Below are 26,859 nucleotides of genomic sequence, written 5' to 3'. Positions count from 1 at the left end.
GCTGTTTAATCTTAATCATGTGTTAGAAATAATTTATAGTGATTAAAGACATTTACTTGAAATCAAATTTTATTTTCGCTCTGTGGTAATTCACTTACATTTCACTCCAGTTTTTTTTTCTCACAGTAAAACATCTCGTGCACTTTCCATTCCGACCGACAAAAGTGTAACTTGTTTCGCAATTGTTACATATTGACACATTGATGTATGTATATATTTCATACTAGTTCCTTTTCATTTCAATTCTTTAAGTACATTACAGGTCTTGATTGAAAACCAGAAAGCAGTCGGTGTGGAGTTTATCCATCAGGGAAAGAAGAAGTCGGTGGCGGCCAAACGGGAAGTAGTACTCACTGCGGGAACAGTTGGGTCTGCACAGTTACTGATGTTATCGGGAGTGGGGCCAAAAGATCACCTGACCGAGTTAGGGGCAAGTTTACTGATGCTGTCATTAGTTGGACAAAAAAAACATCACCAGACTTCTTCGAGATACTAACTTTAGATTGTAACAAAATTATCCCTCTTCCAAAAACGTTAAATATTGCGAGCAAACCTTAGTTCGGGTAAACCTTGATAATACAACAATGGGTCACAACTCCGTACATATTATCAAAAGCGACCTGAAGTTAATATTCGTCAGTATTTCTGTTGAACTACACGATGCATATCGAGAGACACGTGACCCGATTGCAGTGCGTGACGTTTCGCTAACCAGTGATGATCACTAAAAATTAGGCTATGCCGTGGGTGACCTATTGATCGAAATGCATTTCGGCCCAAATTAGATGGGGTTGAAATATGTAGTCCGTTTTAGAAATATCAGTCAGAGACAATAAACAGAACTTAAAACTGGGTTCTTTGTTCTGATTAACAGGTGCCCGTTGTCGCAGACTTGCCGGTCGGATCCACGCTGAGGGATCACATGATGTTCTTCGTCAAAGCCGACATCGATAAGCCGATGAGTTACACTTCCGCCAAAGTGTTCACACCGATGAACTGGCTAAAGTACTACTTATTTGGCACAGGTAGGTCGATGTCAGTTGTGTTAAGTCAGAATTTTGTGAAGTCGAATTTTCTAAGAAATGGAAACATATTATTGGAATCATTAACGCCGCGCACTGCGTACTGTGGATACTAAAGTGCAATTGTTATATCGATTCGTCGGTAAATATCGTGTCTAAGTTAATATAATGATGCTTCAATACTTATCAATGACATTACAAACAAGCATCACCACAGCTTTACTTAAAGGATCTTACAACAAGTAATCATGTGTTACCGTGAAGTTTTTATCAGTCTAATTTTTGCGATTTTACGAAAAAATTGAAGTCGGAAGAGTGTATTTTGATGGAAGTCGTGACATCATATGTTTTTTCTTTTATAATCTGTATCGGTTTATGCGTTTATCGTGATCGAAAGGAACCCCTTCCACCGGTACACAGTATGTTCATGGTCTGCCATTCAACAATGGTTCGTCTAGAAAGAAATATTTGAAAATACACTGTATAAATATGATTTATAACTCAAAGACACGTGAGTGTTTGCGTTTTTCCGTATAGTGTGCTAATAAATTTCTAAGCCAAGGGCACATCATCATCATTCAAGTCGAAAGTTACTGAATACATGTCAGAAAAAGCTACCACGGTTACAGTTGGCGTAAGGTTATAAATAAATATATATCCTCAGGTTTGTTGACAAATAATGCGGCTATCGAAAGTCAGGCGTTTGTGAGGACGGACCCGAATAGCAAAGAAAAAGCTCCCGATATTCAACTGACATTGTTCAGCACGTTGGAGGAACATGGCGACTCTTTCGACCACTTCAACTACAGGGACGATGTAAGGGCAGACTATTTTATAACACTGAAGTTTACAGTAAGAAAACGAACTATCAAAATAAGTCCAAGATGATATTGGAGGCGATCAAACATAAATTGCTCTTAAGCAGGCTAAATAATTTCAAAGCTTATTTCGCTAGATTCACAACCATAAGTCCAACACATGAAGGGGCCGTTCTCTGTAAACATCGAACTATTTCTCTTCTCTTTCTAGATCAACGAAGCGTTGTTTCGGTCTATACACGGGACGGAAGTGATGCCGGAAGGGTACTCTATCGATGTGGTTCTGATTCAGCCAAAAAGCAAAGGGTCACTGCGTTTGATCAGTCGCGATCCATTTGATTACCCACTGCTGGATCCTAACTACTTGTCCGATCCCGAGGATGTCAAAACGTTTATCAGAGGTAAGCCTTTACCGCGAAGTTTCTTTCCCAAAGACATCCAATTTTTATCAAAGTGAGACAAGGCGAAGTGTCGATCTCGAGGGAAATTAAACTTTTATTCAACGTTAGACGGTTCAGGTTAGATTTCCGAAGACATCGAAGTCACAGCCTCGTTTTGAACTCAAAGAATATCAATTTTTTCAGGAAGAAATTGCCATGGCGAAGATCTCGAGGACATCAAAACTTAAATCAAACAAAAGCACCAGAGTGCAAAATAGACTCTACTTTGTATTATTTTCTGTTTATTATTTTGTTAGGTATTCGCTACGCTCAACAAATGATGAAAACGGATGCCTTAAAAGCACTCGGAACGAAATTTCGTGAACTTGACATACCCGGATGTAGAGAGAAGGCCTTGGACTCTGACGAACAGTGGGAGTGTTTAGTACGTCATCTAGCGACAACAATATACCATCCTACGTCTACCTGTAAAATGGGAGCTATCTCTGATCCAACAGCGGTAGTGGATCCCCAACTCAGGTGATTTCAGGTTTTCTGTAACTGGATTAGGGGTAAGAGGTGATTGATGGTTTCGAGGTATGCATTTTTCATCAAAGATCGGGATAGGTTACTGTAATGTTTAGCCGACAATCATCAGATGGTGAGGTTTTCAAATTCGGTCACCGATTGACGTCCGTAATCAATTCTTGTTTCTTGAGAAAGAATATAAATATTTCTCAACTTTCACCTTATTCGTTTCCCTCTGTCCCGAGTTGTGTCCATTTACTTTTTGAGGCTGATCAGCAAGACAAAATGGCCAAGAGGCGGCCATCTTGAAATTTGACAAGGGAAGTTTGTAATGTTTTTTCTTGAGACGAACTGGAGTAGTTCTCAAATTATTGTCTCAAGTTGCGCCGAATCAATGTTGAGTCTGCAGAAGATCGGAAACTTCTACCTGGTGAGTGTCCTATTTTAACATGATGATTATAGCACGGACTTGTGTGTTGTGTGTTTGCGTGGGTGTAGTATGTATTGAATTATTCTAATGAGTCATTCTCCACGGTGTTTGGTGGGAGATTTTAATTATCTTAGTGAAGAAAGAGTTAATATTGATATGTGTTAATCTCAGAGTACCAATAGTTTTATAGCGTGTAATTCCCATGTTTGTGCCATTTTAGATCAGACTGAATGGTATATACCAAGATAGTATGCCCTGTCAACACGCTGTAATAGACCATACAGTATGTAATCATGTTTAGTGGGGTTTTTTTGCGACAGATGGTGAGAATTTTGCATTCGTCTTGATGGAAGGACATTTTCAAAACCTTTTCTCAACAGCCAAGTTTATTTTTGAAGTAATTCGTTGCTTTGATTGCAAAGTATGCAATGATGTCATCATCAAAGAGCGAATGGTTGAGTTCTTGCCGATTGGCAAATTATAAATATAAAATAAAAACATTATGCGGCCAGCAATAGAGCCATGGGGCACACCTGACCGGACAAGGACACAGTTGAATTTTGGCATTGGAAAACTTGAAGTAGACAAGATTTTTACGGAAGTCATAATCCAGTATATGGGTTTATTCTTAAAACATCTATATTCCTATTCTATCTTTAGAAATAGTGAAATATAGCATTATTCTAAAAAAAAACTAACCTATAGAAACATACAGATGTAAACAGTATTTTATCGTGTAACAATATGATATATTCCATGTCAGCTACATAACACATGGGTTTGGAGGATCATGGCACTCTGGAAATTGTGTTTTTATAAGCATGTAAGCATACGCTAAGCTTTGGAAATGAACTCGATCTTCTTAGACATGTCTACGATCAGTGCATGTGCATACTTTTATTTAACAAACACGTAATTCACATTGCGGAAACTTGTATCTAGTAATATTTATTTTTTATTGTTTTCCTTCAGAGTGAAAGGCATTTCCGGTTTGAGGGTTGCCGATTGTTCCGTCATGCCCAATCTAACTTCCGGTAACACTATGGCTCCTACATTTATGATCGCTGAAAAAGCAGCCGATCTCATTCGAGGGAAAGTTACAGTTGAAGCACGAAGGACTTAAAAAAACTGACATTGTTTGATATCCTGATTGTTACAGAAGTGCCAGTGGAATCAGGTGTCTGGGGGACGGTGCTGGAACTGTGAACAGGGGCATATATTTTCTAAAACACTGACTTTTTCCATTCAGATATTTTTCACGAATTATTGATTTCCTATCGATAACAATTTCACAGAATCATCAAAACGTCCTCTGAAAAATTACATAAGTCTTATACCAGGACTCTCAGCAATAAATTTCTTTTACAAAGATATGAATTCAACTACCTCACTATCTGCAGCCGGATTCCTTCAAAATGCGTATTACATTATCTAATTGTTTTCTACTGTGCTTATTATTTATTATTGATTTCCTATCGATAACAATTTCACAGAATCATCAAAACGTCCTTTGAAAAATTACATAAGTCTTATACCAGGACTCTCGCCAATAAATTTCTTTTACAAAGATATGAATTCAACTACCTCAATATCTACAGCCGGATTCCTTCAAAATGCGTATTACATTATCTAATTGTTTTCTACTGTGCTTATTATTTATTTACTTATTTATTCTTAATGTTTACTCATCACATATGCAGAAATATTACAGAATGAGCGCTATAACGTACGCCTTCTACCAGAAATGACTCATAACTAGATTTTTGCAAAACTTGTTTGTAAATGGAAATGCAGCATAGAGGTTTCTATTAAAAACCGATACACTTTCTTTATTTTTTGGTTAAATTTAGCACTGAGGTAACAAATGAAGTTGGGTTCAGAAGTTTTTGATCACACGATGACTGTTGTCACGAGATGTCATAGAAAAGAAAGTAAATAATTTAGTTTGTTGATACCGAGTTTATCACTTAGTAGCTAGTGACCATTTCCTTGAACAACATGCGGGTGGTAGGCGGCATGCAATCTAAAGCGATATCAGGTAAAGTTTCCTGCTCGAGAGCACAGCGACGTTAGCACAGGGTCGTCCGAGATCTCGGATTTCTTTTAGAAACACAAACGCCAAGGCTATTATGCATTGACAATTATTCCGACAAACTGTGACATTCTTTCATCTTGCGACATCAAGTTATGAAATAATTTGGAACAAAAAAGAAATTTACATGTTGACTACAACAAAAACTGAATTACGCACATAACAGCATTACAACTGAAGATTGAAATACACATTCTAAAAACTTCTTGCAATTGCTAAATAAACAATCATAAGACGATGTAAATAGTTCACCACCTTTACCTAAATTTCGTACAATTAATGTTTATTGTTTTTTTTTCATGTTGTGTTTTTCCTTAAACCAGTTTGAGAACATTAAGAGACACCTGCATGAGTCTTTTGACCACAGATGTCAAACAAGACTATAAGTGATATGGATAAAGGAACAAAATCTAACCACGGAGTCTCTTTAAGGAATGTTGTTAATTTTCTGACAGAAAATGTAATCGTCGAATGTTTGAAATTGTTCAGTGTCACGTTTACGGATACTAAATCATTATGACACAATAAATATTACTTTCATTAATAAAACGTTGGAGAAAGTGTTTCTAAATTGTGCTAACCACGTGCACGTTTCCTTTTGCTGTCGTTAACAACTTAGATATGCTTAAATCGATCCAAAGGCTTGCAGTCAACATTGTAATTAGGGATAATGGAATAATTTATAAAGTTGTGTTTTACATTTATTCATTTCGCTTAAACCTGGAATAACGATTGAATCAACACTTCCAAAATCACTTGTTAAAGTATTTAACATATACTTTTTGTAATAAATATTATTAACACATTCGCAATTTTTTACATAACTGCTGAAATACGATTTTCTTCCTTTGGTGTCGAAGCAATGACAATTTCCCCTCGATGTCGTATCCTGAATACTATCCTCCTTGACTCAGTCTGGGAATGACAGATAAGATCGGAGACTTTTCTTCACAATAGAAAACTCTTCGTCTTCCCTCTTTCCTTTCTCCATAGTCCGTAATTTAGGCGTTCCCGTCTTTCAAGATAGAAAATGGAGACCGGTGCGTGCGGGATTTTTCTGTTGTAAACTGATGCCGTCAGATAAGCATCAACTAAAGGATTGTTTCTGTTTGTGTTTCTAAATTGTATTGTATTAAACGAAAATTGTCAAATAAACGTTACTGTGGCAGATCCAATTGAAAAATATTTAAATTGTGCATTTTGTTATAGAAAACCAGCTCGCGGTCATACGCAGACGACAGAAGGACGTTAAATTCAGACGCGCGCCAACCTATAATTATCCGTCATGCTTACCAATACCATGTGACAAGAATTGTCTAAATTCAGAGGCGGAAACGTTAGAAATAACGGACTCTCACTTGCCCGTATCCATTGATCCGCCTATCTGATTTAAGTTTAGTGAGGACCCATTGATGATCGTTTACGTCGAGTCCGTTCCCACTGTTACTATTGATGATGTGTGTGATATCCATGTTGATTTCACCTCGGGCCTGTCAGTCACATGACAGCAATATACTTGGACCTCTGTGATTACCTTTATACTAGAAAGATAACAAGGAAACTGCCAGAATTAGAAAGTTATGCCAAATTGAACAAAATTGGTGAAAATTAAATAGGGTTTAAACATGTCAAAACGACCCTCCGGGCAGGGACTATAGTTTCCATGACGCATATCCCTGCGCCACTGCGGTATCATATTACAATATTGATGCGTAATTTGTATTGAAGTGATCAGGGGTTGACATGCCAGAGGTTCTCGCAAGATGCTCTCGTAAGGGGATACAAATGGTCGCGTTCTGGGTCCAGTCTGGCTACAAGCCGGGAGTCGACATCTGTTCATCTGTCCCTCTCTTATTTAAATACGTTTAATGTGTTAGGAACCCTCTAATCCTCACTACCATATACATAGAGCAATTCTACCTATCACGTTCCGAAACATACATCTGCATAGTAGATTTAGAATCAAGGTATCTGTCCGTCCATAGACAAAAGTTCTGTTTCCTTTCTTTCCGGTTTCTTTCGTTTTGTTGTTGTTTTTGGGAGTGGTTTTTAGTTGTTTTTGTGTGTATTTTTGTGCTTTTGTTATCTTTTTTGTTTGTTTTTTGTTTTGTTTTTGTTTTTTGTTTTATTTTGAGGTCGTTTGGATTTGTAGCTAAAATAGTGATACGCTTGAGATTTATTGATCTTTCAGAAAAGCTGATCATTCCCAAGATATTTGTTGTTAGTTCAGGGTATGCCTAATATGACACATACATACAATTATTTTATGTTGGAGCCAGTATTATGTATAGGTTATAATAACGAGGCTGTTGATTTTAATATATCTTACGTTTTGTTAAATGGCATCGATGAGCTATCAAAATGTTAAGACCTGTAATCTAGTAACAAAATGAATCTCCATATTTTAAATGTTTATTAATTGATACACGATAGTTGGCGAAAGATAGATTCAGATATTTCCTAACTTTAGTACAGATTATTTTCTTGTTTTTAATATTCATTCCGTTGTGTTTAAAAGCCCAGCATCACCGGGTTGTTGGATGTTACAAATCATCATTTATCCGTCACAGATATTTTCACCATTTTTCCGTAAATGTAGAAGCGGTCATTTTCAAAAAGCTCAGACCAGTTGGAAATGATAGGAAACGATATTGCCAACAGGCGACCATCAATACTGAACTTAATCTAGTTAGTTATCACTGTTTCTTAGAATGAACGTTAATGATCTTTCTCAAACCTCACAACTTAGGTTCTTCTTGTCAGTTGTTGGTAGATTCATATGCACTTAGTTGAACTTATGACAAACTAACAACAGCAACCAGTTACTTATTGTGAGTTAACGTTATCCTTTTTGAGATTAATTCTTACTCAGTAAGACGTCTCCTGGAAAAAAATCGCGCCAGGCCGTGCGCATCGGTCAGTGTAATTACCTGTTCGCTAACATTGACACCGATCTCATCCCTGATTAAACTCTGTATAGATCCACGATCACCTCTATGATGTGTGACCCCAGGGTATATAAGTCCGGCCAATTACAGAGTTTATTAGTGACCTAACACCGCCTCGAGGATTATACTCTCGCGAGAGTGTGATTTCCGTAAAATCACCTGTCACCATCGCGAACGAGATATAGCACCTTGTCAGATAGGATCGCCGGGCCGAGAAGCTCGTGTCCAGGTATTTCCGGAAAAAATTTTAATTATCTCAAACCAGATCAGCGAAATAATTTGTATATGGAAGTATTGATTGTGGCTTTTGAAACCGTTTTAGATCGATTTATTTGAATGTATCACGAATGTTTATATCGAACAAACATTATTTTGCTTTCTAAAGATGTATTCTCCTTCATACTTTACCCAGGGACGTATAATACTGTATTATACGTCCCTGCTTTAACACTAGTCTTGGAAACTAGCCTTAATGTCGTTCCATTTTGGTGATCCCGTCCGAAGTCAACAAGTGAAAACCACTTTTTACGTCACAAGAATAATTCGATGACGTGCGGGCACTTACCGTGTGTGGATCTGTTTGGTGACAGTATTTTCCTGGTTAAAAACCGTCTGCATGATGATTTGTTCACATGATGATTTTGTCATCCGTGATGATATTATTTTGATTTCAATCATTGTTGTCTTTCAGTGGACGAAATCGAAATTCGTGTTTGAGATTATGAAAAAATGAAACTGTAATTAGCTTATCAAACTTTCCACATTTTCACATTCAGGTTTAAATTTGAATTATATTGTTTAACATTTTACTGCATATGAATGCCTGGTTTAAATGTTTCACTACATTTAAACAATGGGGAAGCTTCGTCACTCTCCGTACACTACGAAAAACAATATTCTCAAGTTTACGAAAAGTGACGATTGGTACATATAGATGTGAAAGAAGAAATTTGAAGAATTTATTTGTATATATAGTATTTATTGATAATTTCATCAATGCTTGGAACATCTAATAAAACTAATCATGTTTTTTTATTCAGTTTTAGCTAGGAAAAGTCATTTTTAAAGTTTTCTTATCAAAAATCTTTAGTCAAATCAGTTTTCACGCCTTATCAAATTTCGCACTGTTTCTCATATTCTTTTGAACCGAATCACGATCCTATTTCAACACCATGCGTTTCTATCTGACAAGAAATCAGAAAATTATCATAATTCTAAAAATTGATTTTGACAAAGACTTCTTATCCCACCCGGGGTTACGGGTTTCTTGTCATCAGTTTAATTCTCGTTACTGACAGAATTCTACATCTTCATTTCTGTTGATGAATCCTAAACATTCAGAAAAAAAAGACTTTCATTATTAAACCATTGGAACACGAGAAACAAAGGTTTGAGGTTTGGACAGACTGACAAAGTAATTACATCCCATAAGATGCTGTCGGGATTTTATCTCGCCCGTCACGTGTTAATTTTCTGATTTTATCATTTGTTAAGCAGTTAGAGCGATTGTCGGCGGGTTTTCAACATCATCGGATTTTTTTTCACCATATGTTATTCAAAGACTGCTCTGTGTAAATATTTTACAGATTATCGTGAACTTAAATTTCATCATACACACTATAAGTTTGCGAAATAAATGTATATACATAAGATGAATTAACTAAATATCGGATCTAGAAGGAGGTGGATGTTATAATTGACGTGCCTGGCGCGTGGTGGGCGAGGATTGGGGGTTGGGGTAGGTGTCTGAGTATTTTTGTATTTTTCTCTGGTGCGATTCGCGAAGAAGAAAAATCCGCGGTATGTCATATCAAAACTATGTACCGGATTTTTCTAGAAACTGGAAACAGATATACTATTAAGAAGTCATTTTTTTATTGGTAAGAGGGTTAAGAAAGGATAATAAGAGTACAGATCTGACGTACTAACGACGAATTATATATCGGATTGGAGTCGACTTAAGTCCAATATGACGTTTAAAAGAACGTCAGAACCATTCGGACTACAGAACCTATGTTAAGCATAGGTAATTCAAAATGTATTTTGAGTTTTTTTTTTTTTTTGTATAAAGTTTGGTCACCACGTATTGAGAGAAGTTCAATTGCCACGTGGTCCTGATTCGTCATAAAATCGCTCTTTTGAGACTTTTTCAAAAAAGCTGAACTTCTGTTCAAAATTATATGAAACAGAGGGCGTACAATTTACACGTTCCAATAGTAAAGCGCTGTATCTATAAGAATAAATCTTGACATACATTTGTACATGTAACTTCGTATTTTATAGCAGTAAACTTGTAATAGTTAAAATAAAATTTTGAAAAAATATCAGAAAAAAGGTAGAAATTAAGATAATTTAGACTGTAGATAAAATTGAACTATTTTATTTTTTTATATTTTGTGGATTTTTTATCAGTTCTATAATCTCGCGTAGATAATCACGGCTACTGATATATAGATTAATATCTCAGTGAATTCTTGTTATACAAGTTAATACTAAATAATCGAACCGCCGACGGGCCTACAGGATTCTGACCGGAAATGTACATGGGTTTCATAAGCAATTTAGACCTTTTATTTATCCTGGTGAAAAATAACACAATATATGTTGCAACCTTACTGGTTTTGATATTTTAATTTTATTTTGTCTTCATGACAGATTTCGGACATTTGCATGACAAACGGTATTAAATTATCCTGTGAATCAGAACATAGTATTATAGATACACGAGCTCAATACTTCCTGATTCCAAAATGTCTAACATGTTTAAAGCTTTCACTGTTCAATACAATAGCTCATCGATCTTTCGATAGTTTATCAATAGAAACTGACAATATCTTAATCATAATCGCATGTATTCTTATCCACCTCGGACTGAATTCAGCACTATTTAGTTTTTTTCACACAGGTTAGATAATTTCATTTTGGCTCGGGAGGTTGGCCTATTCCCATGGAATTACGTTTTAAGATTTTGAACAAAATGCAGATCTCTATTTATCTATATGTCAATTTATCAATTTGACATTTCATTTATTTAGTTTCCTTTTATTTGTCTCTCCTGTGTGTCTTTTGTACATCTTTGAATTTGAATATACATTATACGTGTATCATACAACATTTTTTTTAATTGAACTGAATTTATTGATGTGTTACATCCGGAGATCGGGGTACGGCATGGCGACCGCATGTTATCCATACCCTGGACAGCTTTAGTTTCCACAACTCTTGGTTTATGATGCGAGCGACACACCCGTATAATTGATACCTTGAGCGCGACAGATTTCATGCCTTCCGCATTGACCACGGTGACGTGATTGCTCCTGAACGCTCTGGTCAGATATACAGCTGGTCATTTTCATGCCACGCTATCACAAACGAATAAAGCATTTCCACACCTGCTCGCTCAGCTTTGATTGATAAAATTACATGGTTTGGACTCAACTTTTCATAAGCAACGGCAGCACCAAACTTATTATTGTTCATTCACATCACTCTCGGACATATTCCGGATATCCCCGAGGCCACCCGATCACAGCCCAAATGCAAATGCCGAAAGCGAATTCCGCGAACAGGAGAAGTCAACTTATCTGGGTTTCAAAAAATTAATTAAACGCATAATAACAGAACCTGATTTTTGTTCGATATGGTATCTGTACTAGTCTGGAGATCATGTTCATTTGAACGTTTTGTCCCCTAAGGGAGAATGTGCCCGACTGACAAGACGATGTTCGCACCTGATTGTACACAGAATTGAATTCAGAATGTTGTTTAACTCTGAAATCCTTAATAGGTTGACGGCGGATTGAATAGGCCATGATATATGGTCTAATATCAGGATCGAAATCTCTCGATTTATATATTGACAGGAGCTAGTACAAACAGGTAGAGCTCAGCTTACCTCTGCTGTAGGGTCTTCACCAGATAATCGAGTGCAAGGCAATACTATCATTCCATTTCATTCTTAATGCTTTCCTCATTATAACTTTTATAATAAAATACTTTGATCGTAATAATATGTAACTGTTTTTTTTGGTTTTTTTTTTGAGACCCTACATTGCTGTCCGGATTTAAAATTTCCTTTAACACTGAGGTAAATTTACTAAATGTTAGAAGCATAACATATAACTTTCAATGGCATTATGATATACGATAAAATCTTCCTGTAAATAATTAATCCATACATTCTACAATCAAAAATTTAAACAACAAAACACATAAATTGAAATTAGTTAAAAAATACAAGATTGACACTGATTATAGCCGATGACTTTCCCTACCCCCGGGACTGGTCGCTCCGACCCACAGACGTCTGTCAAGGTCCGGAAGAGTAACGACGGAAAATAATCGAATAGGATTTCCCGACCCCGGGGGAAACAAGTAAACCCTAATTAAACGGGAGACAATATTTTGTTTATTAATATCAGTTCGTGAGATTTCGCGGGTCGAGAAATAATGCAAATAAATAAACAGCATCACGAACACAACGAAATATCAATGTTTTCTCTTAACAACAAGCGTCAAAAGCTAACCCAGCAAAAGTCATCTCAAAGTGTCCGAAATGGTATAAATTGATCTCGAATACCCTACATTCATGTTTAAAACTGGTATTTATACCAAAACACAATCCTATAAAGTAGTTTTTATACTCGTAAGACACTGAGCTTTCCGATAGTTCTTTATAACGTGCTTCAAGTTATCATTTTCTGTAATTAATATATCTTAAGTTATTACGTATGTTTTCAGATTGTCTATGCTTTCATCAAAAGCATATTTTTATCGCAATTAGGCTTTACCAAATATCATATTTATTATATTGATTTCCTTTATTTGGTCCGGTTGACAGATTTATCGCGTGCAATTAATAAATAACAGAAATTCACATCTAAACACGTTTAGTTTGAATATCATACCGTGTTATTCTTGTTATTTTTAATATATCTAGCTGAAAGTAAACATACTATTTGTATTAATTTTGGAACGTCAAACAGTTTTGTTAAGAAATTCATATGAATATTCTTTGCTTAATTTTCAAATTACAGGCACCAACGACAATTGTTACAAATACCAATATCATTATTCAGAAAAAAACAACACTTTCCTAAATTTCCTAGTGTTGTCATTCAAAGACTTTTAGTTCTCCCGACTTAAAGTTTTATGTTTTGTGTCGAAATTAAAACTTTTTTATTTAGATTTACCTTTCCTCATCCACGAGAATTACATTTTGTTCTATCAAAGAAGAATAACCGTTATTATCAAATGATAATTTTATCCAACATTAAATGGCAGCTAATGCACAGATAGAGATATGTATATGATAATTGATCTTACTTCAATTTTGTTCACTTCTGCCGAAAGGAATTTGGTAAAATGTTGAACATGATTTTGCAATCGAATATTTTTCAGTTGAAAATATTGGTATATATTCTATTTTAGTCAACTTCGCTTAAAACGTATACAATATATACAAGTAAGGTCCGAATGTTAAGTTTCTATCTATTTATTTTTGTTAACATCTAAACTGTACGTTGCTTTTAGTTGTATTATATTCTTTTTAGATAATATTTGCTACCCTCGGGATTTCGTGCCCGACCATGCTTGTTACCCCCTGGATTGAAGGCCCGACCCACAGAATCCCTGTTGGGCAACATGCGAAAACATATGTAAATTTGCTGTTTTTTTGTCTCAATACTTGTAGTTTGACACTGATTATGTTTAATACGTTGCCCGACCCCCGGGACGGACATTGTCAAACCCATGGTCACTTATATCTATCCAGAGGGTCACATTTTGACTTAATACCGATGTTCAAATTGAAATTCTGTTTTGACACTCTGTTCCGCGTCAACACGCCTGTATGTATCGGCCCTTGGGATTCGTTGTAGTTAATACTGAAGTAAAAGATTGACCAATCACAATTAATAGCTAGTAAAACATATTAATTAATATTTGTTTTATTGTTCGGACAGGAAATCGAGAATTTTGTCCATGTAATTATTCTCCAAATTTTAACTATAAAATGTTCAGACAACAGTTATTCAATATACTATGTTACTAAGCTGTTAACAAATTAATTGCTGAAGTGCAAATATACATGCATGTTATTCAACATTATAAAGTAAGGAACACAGTGAACAATGCAGTTATGGGGGAAATGAGATAAGATATGTTGTATGTTGATACCGTACAAGCTTGATTTTAGATTTCTAACTTTCGATTTCCCGGTAGATATAACAAACATCCATAAGTCCAAAATCTCGATATCTTCCATATTTTCCTTTGTTGAAGTACACGTATTTATAGTTTTCAATTAGGAAGTGTCTAAATGAGTTGACATAACTTGTGTTGAATTTTTACTTATAAACAATAAATAATGATTCAAACATATCTTATTGTCAACTGAAGACATAGGAACAGACACAAGTTATATAACACTTCGCCTTCTTACAGATAAACAATTCATATGTATAACAGTAATGAATAGTAACATGAATGAATTTTAATGTAGAATTAATAACAAAGATATCGAAACAATTCACTTACTGTACAAATTATCAAAATCTTTTATATGAATTTAAAGATTTATCAAACTACATGGTAAGTTGTAGATTTCCGGACAAAATGGTTTCTTAATCGATTTCTAATTTTAACAAATAAAATTTTATATTAAAATGTTTCTGTCATTTCTATTCATAAGAAGGTGATTATACATTAGAAGAAAAACTTAAGCGCAATCCTATTGTCATACTCTATAGAAGGGACTTTACACAATTCATCACGGCCAAAGAAACTGATGATAATTGATAAACAAGGATATTTCTTTCATGTAATACAAGCCTACATCTAACAGGAAACAGTTAACAAAACTCTGACTGGGGAAACCCCCGGCTGAAACATTGTAGTTGTCATTGTAATAAAAAATAGTTAATGTATGTGGAAATCTTTCTTTTTTTGTTTTGTTTTGTGTTTTTTTTTTGTTGTTGTTGTTGCTGTTTTTACTTTCTATTGTTTTTGCTTTGTTCTTTTCAGAACTTGTTTATTTTTGTTTTGTCTGGAATATCGTTCCAGGAAAGAATTTAAAGCCCAACATGGAGTTATGTGTAAATGGGAATAGAAAAGGCATTATCACGATGTTTTTCTTAAGCTTTTTGTTACCCCCGGGATTGGATGTAACATGCTAAAACATATGTAATTATGTTTCTTTTTGTCTCAATACTAGTAGATTGACACTGATTACTTGTCTAATACGTTGCCCGACCCCCGGGACGGACAAACGCGGATTTATGGTCACTTGTATCTATCCCGGGGGTCACAATTTGACTTTATGCCAGTATTTAAATTGAAATTCTGTTTTGACACACTATTCCGTGTCAACAAGCCTGTATATTTCCCGACCCTCGGGATCCAATATCAAGTGTTACTTAGCTAATTACAATCAATATTAATCAAAACATGTTGAAACATTGTAATTGATCTTGGGTGTGTTTTTCGTGCAGATAACACGGAGTTTGGTGAACGTAATTTTTATCCTTTATCTAAATTCAAATGTATTAATATCATTTCGCAAAAACATGTGATGCTCAATAAATTTTAAAAGTTCAAGATATAATACAGAATTCGTTTCATGGTTAAAAATGTACATGAAAATCAAACAATGTGCATTTAGTGCGGGAGAAATGAGAATCCTGTTAACATCGTAAAGTGTCTCGTAACGTATTACACTAGTATTTCTCTACATCTCTACATATTCACTGATAATGAAAATACAAGGAAGTATTAAAAACTGAATCACAAATGATGATCTTTCACACAAAAAACAAAGTTAAAAGGCAGTTATAAAGCTTAAGAAAGAACGGAAGAAAGTAAGAAAGAAAAAAAGAGAAACATGCATTGACAATGCAAAGAGTTGAAATAAGCATTGTCAGTGAAGGAAATAACTATATATTTTATGTTACGAAAATATATTTTTGAAATCGAACGGTTACGTTCCCGATTAACTGTACACTTCTTACAGATAACGTAATTGATTGTGCATATAGATTCTTGAGGAAATGTAATAGATGAACCGTATTGCTTTAAGTTGATGTTTTTTCTTTGAACAAGTTGAATGTTTCAGAATCCAGCGTCATAGGCATATTGATATGTGCGGATCTTACTAATCACCCATTTCTCAAAGAACCTATATGGAAATTCTGTTCAACAGTGAATTAAAGTATACGCTAATGATCAATTACCCTGAAGAGATCATTGCTACTTCATCCGTAGTATAATGTTTGTTTACAAAATATCAAAATATGTGCTGGTTTCAAACTTTTGACGGAAAAATAACAAATATAAATAGATCCCCTTTCAACGGTCATCCCAGTGCAAAAAAAAAATCTTGCGACGCTTTTCAAATTGAACGATTGAAATTCTAGATAAATTTTCAGCTTTGTTGAACTAAATAAGACAGAAATACTTCAAGAGAATACTTTTCGACTTTTCTCAATATTCTCACACATATTTCTTTACAACGAGAAAATAAGTTTGTCGATAAAGTAAATAAAACCAAAGAGTCTGCTGTCACTCCCCGGGTGCGACTTTCAGAGGATGCCCCAGGGGGGACAATTATCTCGGCTGATGAGCTACAAATAGCGAAAATAATTAAAAGAAGGCGTGACTCCGTGCCTAATCAACCGTGATGAGTGACAGCCAATGCATTTCGAGATTTGACCGCCTGACTAGGTTTAAAAGACCAACCGAACCTAAACTTCGTCACTTGTTTTCAAACAACTGAAACAGTTCTATCTGTTCTCGAACGTGGATGTCCTGATTTTATTAGTTGATATTATTAAGAATTTACAACTCAACCAGGAACTTTTAAAATGCATTCCAAGGAGCTTGATACAAGTCTTGAAATAGACGTAGACGATTCCTTTAACCAGTGTGAATTTGAATCATCGTTTGATTCCCGTGACGTCAATGACGTTAGCAGTGGAAGTCGACGTCATAAAGAACATCGTCACACCAAGTCTGAAATACCTGATGACGTAAGACTAAGAATCAATAGCCGAGAAAGACAACGAATGCATGATTTAAACTCAGCTCTGGACAGTCTGCGACAGGTCATGCCTTATTCCCATGGACCATCGGTAAAGAAAATCTCCAAGATGTCAACATTGCTGCTAGCTAGGAATTACATACTTATGTTGACTAAATCTTTGGACGAGATGAGAAAATTAGTGCAAGACATGTCGGCCGCAAAACCAGCAGAAGCACCAGTGATGCCATCTATCGCTATTCCTACAGCAACTCATCTAACAGCGCCCCCTAGCGATTTAGGAAGCCAATATTATTATCCAAGCGTGCCGACTGCATCGGCCAGGTTTTCTCCTTACAAGACCCCAGCGTTTGTGCCATATATGGACCCACCAACACACACGTCATCTCCAGTGTCAAAACGCGTTACGTCATCAAAAAGATCGCTCTCCACACCACTTTCCGATTCCACGAACATTCATGGACGTTCTTCGGCACCGTTCAAACATTCTGTGTCTTCAATTTTGGAGGATAAGAAACCATCCCAACCCATGCCTTGTAAGCCAACATCATCGATGTATTCTCTCAGCGAGGAGTCACAAGCGATAATATCCGGAGCTATTCCGAACGTCAGCCCACATCTTCTCGGATTCCCTCGACAAGATTGGAAGCCATTGTATTAAGTGAAGGTTTGATAATTTTGTGATAATTGACAATTTGATAGACTTGTGTATTCAATAGCGAAGAAAATATCATTGTTCAAATGAAGTGACATTTCTACGTGGCGATGAAAGTTGATGACTTTTCTTAAATATCGAATAATTGTGATAAAATAATTTGTATTTGGGGTGCAATGATTTCATATTTTCAAATGTTCCTTTTTCTACTCTTACACTATCGATCTAACTGTTTGTACATTTTGTATATTTGTATAAAATCATATTAAGTACATTAATTGTAACATTTGAAGTTGTACATAATGTAATGTAAACCATGAAGATGTAAGATATTGTCAGAAATACAAAAATATCAACATAGTTAATTTCTTTGTTTTCTATTCCGATTCAGTAAATGGACATATCCTGAAACTTCATATGTAGAAGTGCAAACGTTAATATTTAAGATATTTTTTGGTACTGGTCAAAAAGGAAATTGAATTGCAGAGTATATGTCCATTTTAGAAATATACAATATTTACAATATATAAACAATAACCTACAAGTGTGTTCGTCTGATATTGAATTTATTAAACAGGGTTACCAATGTTTTACCAATTTCGTATGAAATGGACGTTGGGTGATTTATGAGTTTGATAAATTCGATATAACATGAGAAGGAGTTTCCATTAGTTAAGTCTACTCTAGAGACACATTTGTATCCTGTACTTTATACATACATAGCGACAATCGACTGAAGTCGCATCATCATCTGTCGTAACGATTGCACGCTTTCATCTCTTTCTGTAACCAGGTACACTTTTTAATCCTGCAACGGGTACCGGAATACACCTGCCACATATATTTTTGGTGTATTCGGCAGTGACGGTAAACAGCTGCATTTTAGCATTTTCGACAGAATTGCTTTCTGAATTTACTTTAGAATTCATTTTAATGATATCAATAACTGTTGAAATAAGTATTCTATATGTTGTAATGAATAAGTTTATTTACGAAAAAACATAAAACCGCTGTCGTATCCGTTGAAGTTTGGAACTACAATTTACGCAGAGCAATTATTTTGGCGTACGTCATCAGGCAAAATTCAACGTAACGCCAACGACAGATTAACAAAGACTGAACAACAAAACTACTGAAGTTTTTGATTGTCAGATTTTCAATCAATGTTGCAGGATAAATAAAATACATAGCCAGCGTCTTAAACTATAAGACGTATTTTGACTCGCCAAAGGCTCGCTATTTTTGTCTTTTTTTTTTCACTCTCGCCAAAATGCACCTTACATCTTAAGACACTGACCATGTATTATCTATATGAGGTACACATAGATATGATAATTAAAGTACTTTTGAACCATGTAAAAGTGTACCATTGTAGACAAAACTATGAAAATCTATATAACATTGCCAGGCCATCGTTCTACTTTGATAAAAATACATGTATTGATACAGATATTATTAACATTGCATGTATATTATGTACAGCGATATAGTTTGATAGCGATACATTTATTGTTTTACTTCTCTGTATACTGTCCCGAAGTGAGTTTAGAGGCGATACAGGTATCCATTAGCCTCCCATGTATATTATACCAGAATATAGTTTGGGAGCGATACACGTATATTTCCGCCTCCCCCGTATACTGTACCTTGGTATAAGTAGTTTGGGAGCGATACACGTTTATTTCCGCCTCCCTTGTATACTGTACCTTGGTATAAGTAGTTTGGGTGTGATACACGTATATTTCCGCCTCCCCTGTATACTGTACCTTGGTATAAGTAATTTGGGAGGGATACACGTATATTTCCGCCTCCTCTGTACACTGTACCTTGGTATAAGTAATTTGGGAGGGATACACGTATATTTCCGCCTCCCCTGTATACTGTACCTTGGTATAAGTAGTTTGGGAGCGATACACGTATATTTCCGCCTCCCCTGTATACTGTACCTTGGTATAAGTAATTTGGGAGGGATACACGTATATTTCCGCCTCCTCTGTACACTGTACATTGGTATAAGTAATTTGGGAGGGATACACGTATATTTCCGCCTCCCCTGTATACTGTACCTTGGTATAAGTAATTTGGGAGGGATACACGTATATTTCCGCCTCCTCTGTACACTGTACATTGGTATAAGTAATTTGGGAGGGATACCCGCCTCCCCTGTATACTGTAACTTGGTACGTATATTTCCGCCTCCCCTGTATACTGTACATTGTTATAAGTTGTTTGTGAGCGTTTCACGTATATTCCCGCCTCCCCTGTATACTGTACCTTGGTATAAGTAGTTTTTGAGCGATACACGTATATTCCCGCCTCCCCTGTATACTGTAACTTGGTATAAGTAGTTTGGGTGCGATACACGTATATTTCCGCCTCCCCTGTATACTGTAACTTGGTATAAGTAGTTTGGGTGCGATACACGTATATTTCCGCCTCCCCTGTATACTGTAACTTGGTATAAGTAGTTTGGGTGCGATACACGTATATTTCCGCCTCCCCTGTATACTGTAACTTGGTATAAGTAGTTTGGGTGCGATACACGTATATTGCCGCCTCCTCTGTACACTGTACATTGGTATAAGTAATTTGGGAGGGATACACGTATATTTCCGCCTCCCCTGTATACTGTACCTTGGTATAAGTAATTTGGGAGGGATACACGTATATTTCCGCCTCCCCTGTATACTGTACCTTGGTATAAGTAATTTGGGAGGGATACACGTATATTCCCGCCTCCCCTGTATACTGTAACTTGGTATAAGTAGTTTGGGTGCGATACACGTATATTTCCGCCTCCCCTGTATACTGTACCTTGGTATAAGTAGTTTGGGTGCGATACACGTATATTTCCGCCTCCCCTGTATACTGTAACTTGGTATAAGTAGTTTGGGTGCGATACACGTATATTTCCGCCTCCCCTGTATACTGTAACTTGGTATAAGTAGTTTGGGTGCGATACACGTATATTTCCGCCTCCCCTGTATACTGTAACTTGGTATAAGTAGTTTGGGTGTGATACACGTATATTTCCGCCTCCCCTGTATACTGTAACTTGGTATAAGTAGTTTGGGTGCGATACACGTATATTCCCGCCTCCCCTGTATACTGTACCTTGGTATAAGTAGTTTTTGAGCGATACACGTATATTTCCGCCTCCCCTGTATACTGTAACTTGGTATAAGTAGTTTGGGTGCGATACACGTATATTTCCGCCTCCCCTGTATACTGTACCTTGGTATAAGTAGTTTTTGAGCGATACACGTATATTTCCGCCTCCCTTGTATACTGTACCTTGGTATAAGTAGTTTGGGAGCGATACACGTATATTTCCGCCTCCCTTGTATACTGTACCTTGGTTTAAGTAGTTTTGGTGAGATACACGTATATTTCCGCCTTCCCTGTATTATAAACATAATGTATCATATCGCCAAATGAGTTGAAAGGATTATTTTCCCCTCTAACAGGAATAACTTAATTAATTATATTTTCCTGGAAGTCGTGGAAGTTAGTTTTGTTTATCAGTTTTATTTTATAGGAGGCAGGACATTTTCCTTGTTTTTCAAAGTTGAATTAAAAATCATAATCTGAATTCGTTTTAGATTCCTGTGATATTTTTGATTTTTTTTCTACTACATTAATTAATATGTAAAAAAAATAAACGACTAAAACCGGAAGCTCTACATGTTATTTTCTTCAGATCAAATGAAAAAACGTAATTGTTTTTATTGCTATAACCCGTAGGCGACAATTAAATTTACAGATAATACATATTCAACATTTTATTTAATATTTATATCTACATAAGAAAAGATAATTTTTGATATTTAGCATTCAAAGAACATGACAACTTTTGTTTTTGCTACTTTTTGTTTGTTTCTTTGTTTCTGGTAACACACTTTCTGGTGGTAGTCAGGACTCTGAATAAATCCTTCACAATCTGCCGTAGTTCGATTCCACGAAACTATGGGACGGAACGTTTTCTCTAGGACTTTTTCCCGCGTTAGACCGTTGCACGCTTCTGCCGCGCCGACAAAATTGATCAACAAACGACTATGTATATGACGTGTATTTGAATGTTGTTCCTAATCCAGGATCTGTGTCCTTATACCGTCAAATTGACAGAAACCAGGTGTCTTGATTGGTGTGTCTATTAGTGACATTGAGAGTCTTTATGGCACGATTGACCATTGTCCGGCCGTGCGGTCATCTGATTTCGTTAAGTAACAATGTCCATGACACTTGTCAAGGTTAAACGGATGCAACCACCCGTACATATACAATCTGGCGTGAGGTCAGGGTTGATCCGTAATGTGTAATAGACTTAATAACAAACAGTCCGGTAGTATTGAACTAGCGAACGCATTCACGATGTATTAGGAGGGGTGGGGCCGGGGAAGGAGGGGGGGGGGGGGAGGAGGTGTGTACCAGACGAAAGTATTTTATTTCTGGAAAAGGAAGATATGAAGAAGCAATGCAAATCAAACTATGGGGCGAATGTGTGAATTATGGATTGGATATTTTATTCTAATCAAACGGTATTCCTTGTTCAACGCCAGAGACTGGAAATACGTCAGCATTTAATTTAGTAAATTAGAATGTATTTATTGTAAAACGTAGTCAACGTAGTGAAGTTGTTTCTCGATATTATCTCCCTTTGACCTGCAGAATTCGTGGGTGACATATAAAGAAATGCAGTATGAACATCACTACTAAATTTTGGTTAAGGAAGCTGCACTGCGTGGTCAAGGCATTTTGTGTTAATCCCTTTATAAAGAAATAAATATGAAATCGTATCTGCCACACAGAAATCATTATCTTTGGTAAAAAAGGGGGAATTTAATATAATTTCCATGTAGTACTAACGAAGAAAACTTGTTTCCCAATTTGAGCTGTATGATAGCTGAGAGCGATAAACCGCATTTTTTTGTTTATTCGGGTCATCCGCAACGTCAATAGAATGGTACAACATCAGTGTGAGAAAACAAAAAAAAATCAGCTCCACTCTCCTCTCTTTGTTGGTCTGTAGAATATAATCATATAGTGCAATAGGGATTTCTGATGAATTAATCAATGATATCAGTCCTCCTTTGGATTGGACATGGAGCTGGTTTTGTCACTAAAGTATATATTTATAGAACATATTTGAGTTACGGACTATCTCACCAAGGAATAACCACACGCTTCAGATTTCGCTGTCTTTTTTTTAGACCATTAAGCACCTATTACCAACGTCCACTCCGTCATTACGTTATCTTCAAACAGAATATCAACCCTTGGCTGAGATTATTTTTTTTTCACTTTTGAAATGTTTTCCGTTAAGATAAAGATTTCTCTGTCTGAATCTAACAGAGGTGATTTGTTGTTTTAATCTTTAAGATTACTTCAGTTAAATAGAACCGTAATTGTAAATTCAATACACCGTACCGTTATAAAATTAAAAATTGATAACGATAGTTTTAAAACTACTTTTTCTGTTGACAATTTTTTGGAGGCGACTCGGCTAGTAAAACACCTAAACAATAGCAAGACACAGAGAATCGAAGGTTTGTATTCCCGGTACCAGAAATTCATCGCTTCACGCCAGGATTGTCTACAGTGGTTAATTTCTATAGACATCCTAGATAGAAACTAATACAATGTGGTCAGCCAATGTTTGTCAGTACATCTAAAAGGGGAGGTTGAATATATGTATATATAGGAATATTTTTGTAGCTTGGTGGATTGAAGCAATTAATTCAGTCTGACGAATTTAAAGCTGAACAAAAGAGAGAGTATTGTACCAAATAAATTAATAAATACAAACATGCTAATCTTAACAGAAAGATCATGTACATCGAGGAAACAATCACTTTCATGTGATTTCATCCCAAACATGATCTAACGTGTGTTCACTAGGTTACTCATAATTCGGAATAGTCGTCAGTCAGTTTGGATTATTTTGTGAGAGGGCTTATTGATAAGTTGTGAGCCTTGTATTGAAGAATCTAATTCTGTTTGAGACTGTGTACCAAAAGACTAGTGTCATTTAGTAGAAGTAGCACTTTAAAGTAAAAAAGACAAGTGAAAATGGTCAAAATCACTGAAAGAGCAGGGATTCAATATTTGTATAGGAAAGGTCTAGCACCTACCTAGGGATATCTGTACTGATGAGGTAGCAAGGGAATGATACCCCTTAATATGCTGTAGTGAAAAGGTGGGTGGCATCCTTGTGGATGACGTCCGTCATGGAAGGCCTTTTAATGTTGAAACCCCAGAAATAAAGTCCATGATATTGTTATAGCTGACAGGCAGGTTACAGAGAGATATATAGCCAGTACATTTCATTCTTATGGGAGATCCTGCAATGAGAAAGTTCTCTGCCCATTTGGATACGAAGACTTCTGACAATTGATCAGAATCTCATTATATTCCGATAGTAGATTATCTGAACAGAGGCAAACAATCAATGGAATACATCATATATCACTTCTTAGGCAGTTAAGAGAAAATATTAAACTCAAGCGCCGCGGAAAACTCAGTAAGGTGTGCTGTTACACCAGGACAATGACCCTGTTCACAAGTCTGTCATTGCCATGACTGTCCACTGCTTGGAATCAACTGAGCATCCACCTGATTCGCCTGATCCCGCTCCATCAGATTAGCATCTAATTTCAGAATTGATAAAGGCCATTTCGGTCAGATATACGCGCCATACATGCAGTGGAGAACATTGTGAACGCTCAAAAAATGACATGGCACCGGGGCCTCAAAATATCGCTGGCAAAAGTGTGTAGAAACTGAATGGGATTATGTTGAAAAATAATGCAATATGTCCGCCGAAAGTCAAACCCTTCAGTATGAGGCTCACATCTTATCAATCATCTCCCGTAGTTCGTCTTATCAATCATCTCCCGTAGTTCGTCTTATCAATCATCCCCCGTAGTTGGTCTTATCAATCATCTCCCGTAGTTCGTCTTATCAATCATCTCCCGTAGTTGGTCTTATCAATCATCCCCCGTAGTTGGTCTTATCAATCATCTCCCGTAGTTCGTCTTATCAATCATCTCCCGTAGTTCGTCTTATCAATCATCTCCCGTAGTTCGTCTTATCAATCATCTCCCGTAGTTCGTCTTATCAATCATCCCCCGTAGTTGGTCTTATCAATCATCTCCCGTAGTTCGTCTTATCAATCATCCCCCGTAGTTGGTCTTATCAATCATCCCCCGTAGTTGGTCTTATCAATCATCTCCCGTAGTTCGTCTTATCAATCATCTCCCGTAGTTGGTCTTATCAATCATCTCCCGTAGTTCGTCTTATCAATCATCTCCCGTAGTTGGTCTTATCAATCATCCCCCGTAGTTGGTCTTATCAATCATCTCCCGTAGTTGGTCTTATCAATCATCTCCCGTAGTTGGTCTTATCAATCATCCCCCGTAGTTAGTCTTATCAATCATCTCCCGTAGTTCGTCTTATCAATCATCCCACGTAGTTCGTCTTATCATTCATCTCCCGTAGTTCGATGCTCATTAGTTGGCCTGGTGGTTTCGTTGCTTTTAAGGTTTTCCTCATTTTACAACAAAACATTATTTGTTATTGAAGATTTTTATATGGTGGGTGTCGACGATGAAGCACGGAAGACGCACCCTCTCGGAACACCTGGTCCAGTTGTTCTTGTATCTTTTTCAGGGGTCTCCGAGTAGACCATTCTTTTGTTTATAGCCTGTGCGCGTTTCACCTATTGGGTTTCTTCCATTTCGCTTCGTTTTAGTCAAACAGAAGGAGATTCGATTTGAATTCAAATGATTAGGCCTAGGACGAAAAAGTTTTTGTCGGTGTCGATGAAGCGGCAAGAAATGTGCGAAGGGACGCAACTCTTAGATTCCACAGGTTTGCTGGAGATCGATTGTAGACGACAATTTATTAATGAACTGCTTATCGGGATTCGATTACTGATAGTAAGTTAACGTTCAAAATTTCCCTCAAGAAGATTAAGTAAATAGCCGTGGGACAATAAAGTCGGACATTTAAACGTCATACCTTTCATTAGAGCCTGGCTATATTTAGACCCGATTTTAATCACGGTTATAGTAAAGCTATAAGTACTTCGGAACACAAAAGCTCGACTGTTTGAATGTAAAATCAATAATCAGTTCAAATCTCAAAGGAAATGTTATTTTATAGTCCAACCAGCTTACAGAGGTGCGGTGAATTGGGTTAAGTGACCACATTTCAGGCGAGTAGACGTGTTCCGTACATGTTTTTTAAGGTCAAATAAACGTAACTTTACATATCTACATGTCAGATTTAAAGAAGCCATTTCAATTTCTTTATTTTCTAAATGCAAATAGCATGTAGGATACAATATGCATACAGTAATTATTTCCATTAGTGACCATAAGCTGACGGAGAATATAACTAAATTGCCAAAGAAAATGTACGATACTTGTCAGTGGAACATATATTGGAACATATACACAATGTATAAGATATTTAAGATATATTTTCTGATAGAAGTAGCTTTTATTAAATATTTACGAAGGTCTTTCAGTTTTTAAAGTATGTTTTTGCATAAATAAGTGATTAAATTTGAATACAGCTGGATGATTTCGTCAGACGACGTGCAGGTGTTTTGACAAAAATTAATTTCGAGACAACAAATGATTTTTCCTTGTTGTACAATTGAAGGGACTGAAAAATCGCTTCGACTCAAGCTAAATTTCGACTCAATGAAATTCTAGTCATCCGAACTAAAAATTACAAAGATATGGAACGGAAAAATCGGGACTTGAACATTATTTCAACTCAAACGGAATTTCAACTCAATTGATTTCGAGACAACGAGTTTCAACTGTACTAGGGTTTGATATATTTTGTTCGGAGCTCTGAAGCTTTTAGTTAAATCGTTTATGCTACTCGTTGTAATTTCTAATAGCTGAAATCTTACAATCAGTTTTGGTGTAACCTCCAACC

General features: G+C 36.2%; 2 protein-coding genes across 2 annotated transcripts; both read left to right on the top strand.

Moving 5' to 3' along the window:
• Positions 1-262: 262 nt before the first annotated feature.
• Positions 263-2,764, top strand: LOC132562429 (choline dehydrogenase, mitochondrial-like; the record flags this gene model as incomplete). Its single annotated transcript, XM_060227171.1, has 5 exons — positions 263-430; positions 875-1,025; positions 1,687-1,838; positions 2,052-2,241; positions 2,538-2,764. Coding segments are annotated over 5 exons (888 nt in total), but the record flags the coding sequence as incomplete, so codon positions are not given.
• A 14,312-nt stretch (positions 2,765-17,076) lies between these two features.
• LOC132562427 (oligodendrocyte transcription factor 2-like) lies at positions 17,077-17,913 on the top strand. Its single transcript, XM_060227169.1, has one exon. It carries the CDS (start codon positions 17,077-17,079, stop codon positions 17,911-17,913), a length of 837 nt encoding a protein of 278 aa, XP_060083152.1.
• The last annotated feature ends 8,946 nt before the right edge of the window (positions 17,914-26,859 follow it).

Source organism: Ylistrum balloti, unplaced genomic scaffold, assembly GCF_031769215.1.
Source record: "Ylistrum balloti isolate Yb309-2 unplaced genomic scaffold, AGI_CSIRO_Ybal_v1 Utg371414, whole genome shotgun sequence".
NCBI classification, from domain to species: Eukaryota; Metazoa; Mollusca; class Bivalvia; order Pectinida; family Pectinidae; genus Ylistrum; species Ylistrum balloti.
Note: the sequence above shows the minus strand (reverse complement) of the source record. Positions and strands in the feature narration are given on the sequence as shown.

Coding starts and splice junctions, on each gene's coding strand:
- LOC132562427 (XM_060227169.1), top strand. CDS start 17,077: ATGCATTCCAAGGAGCTTGATACAAGTCTTGAAATAGACGTAGACGAT.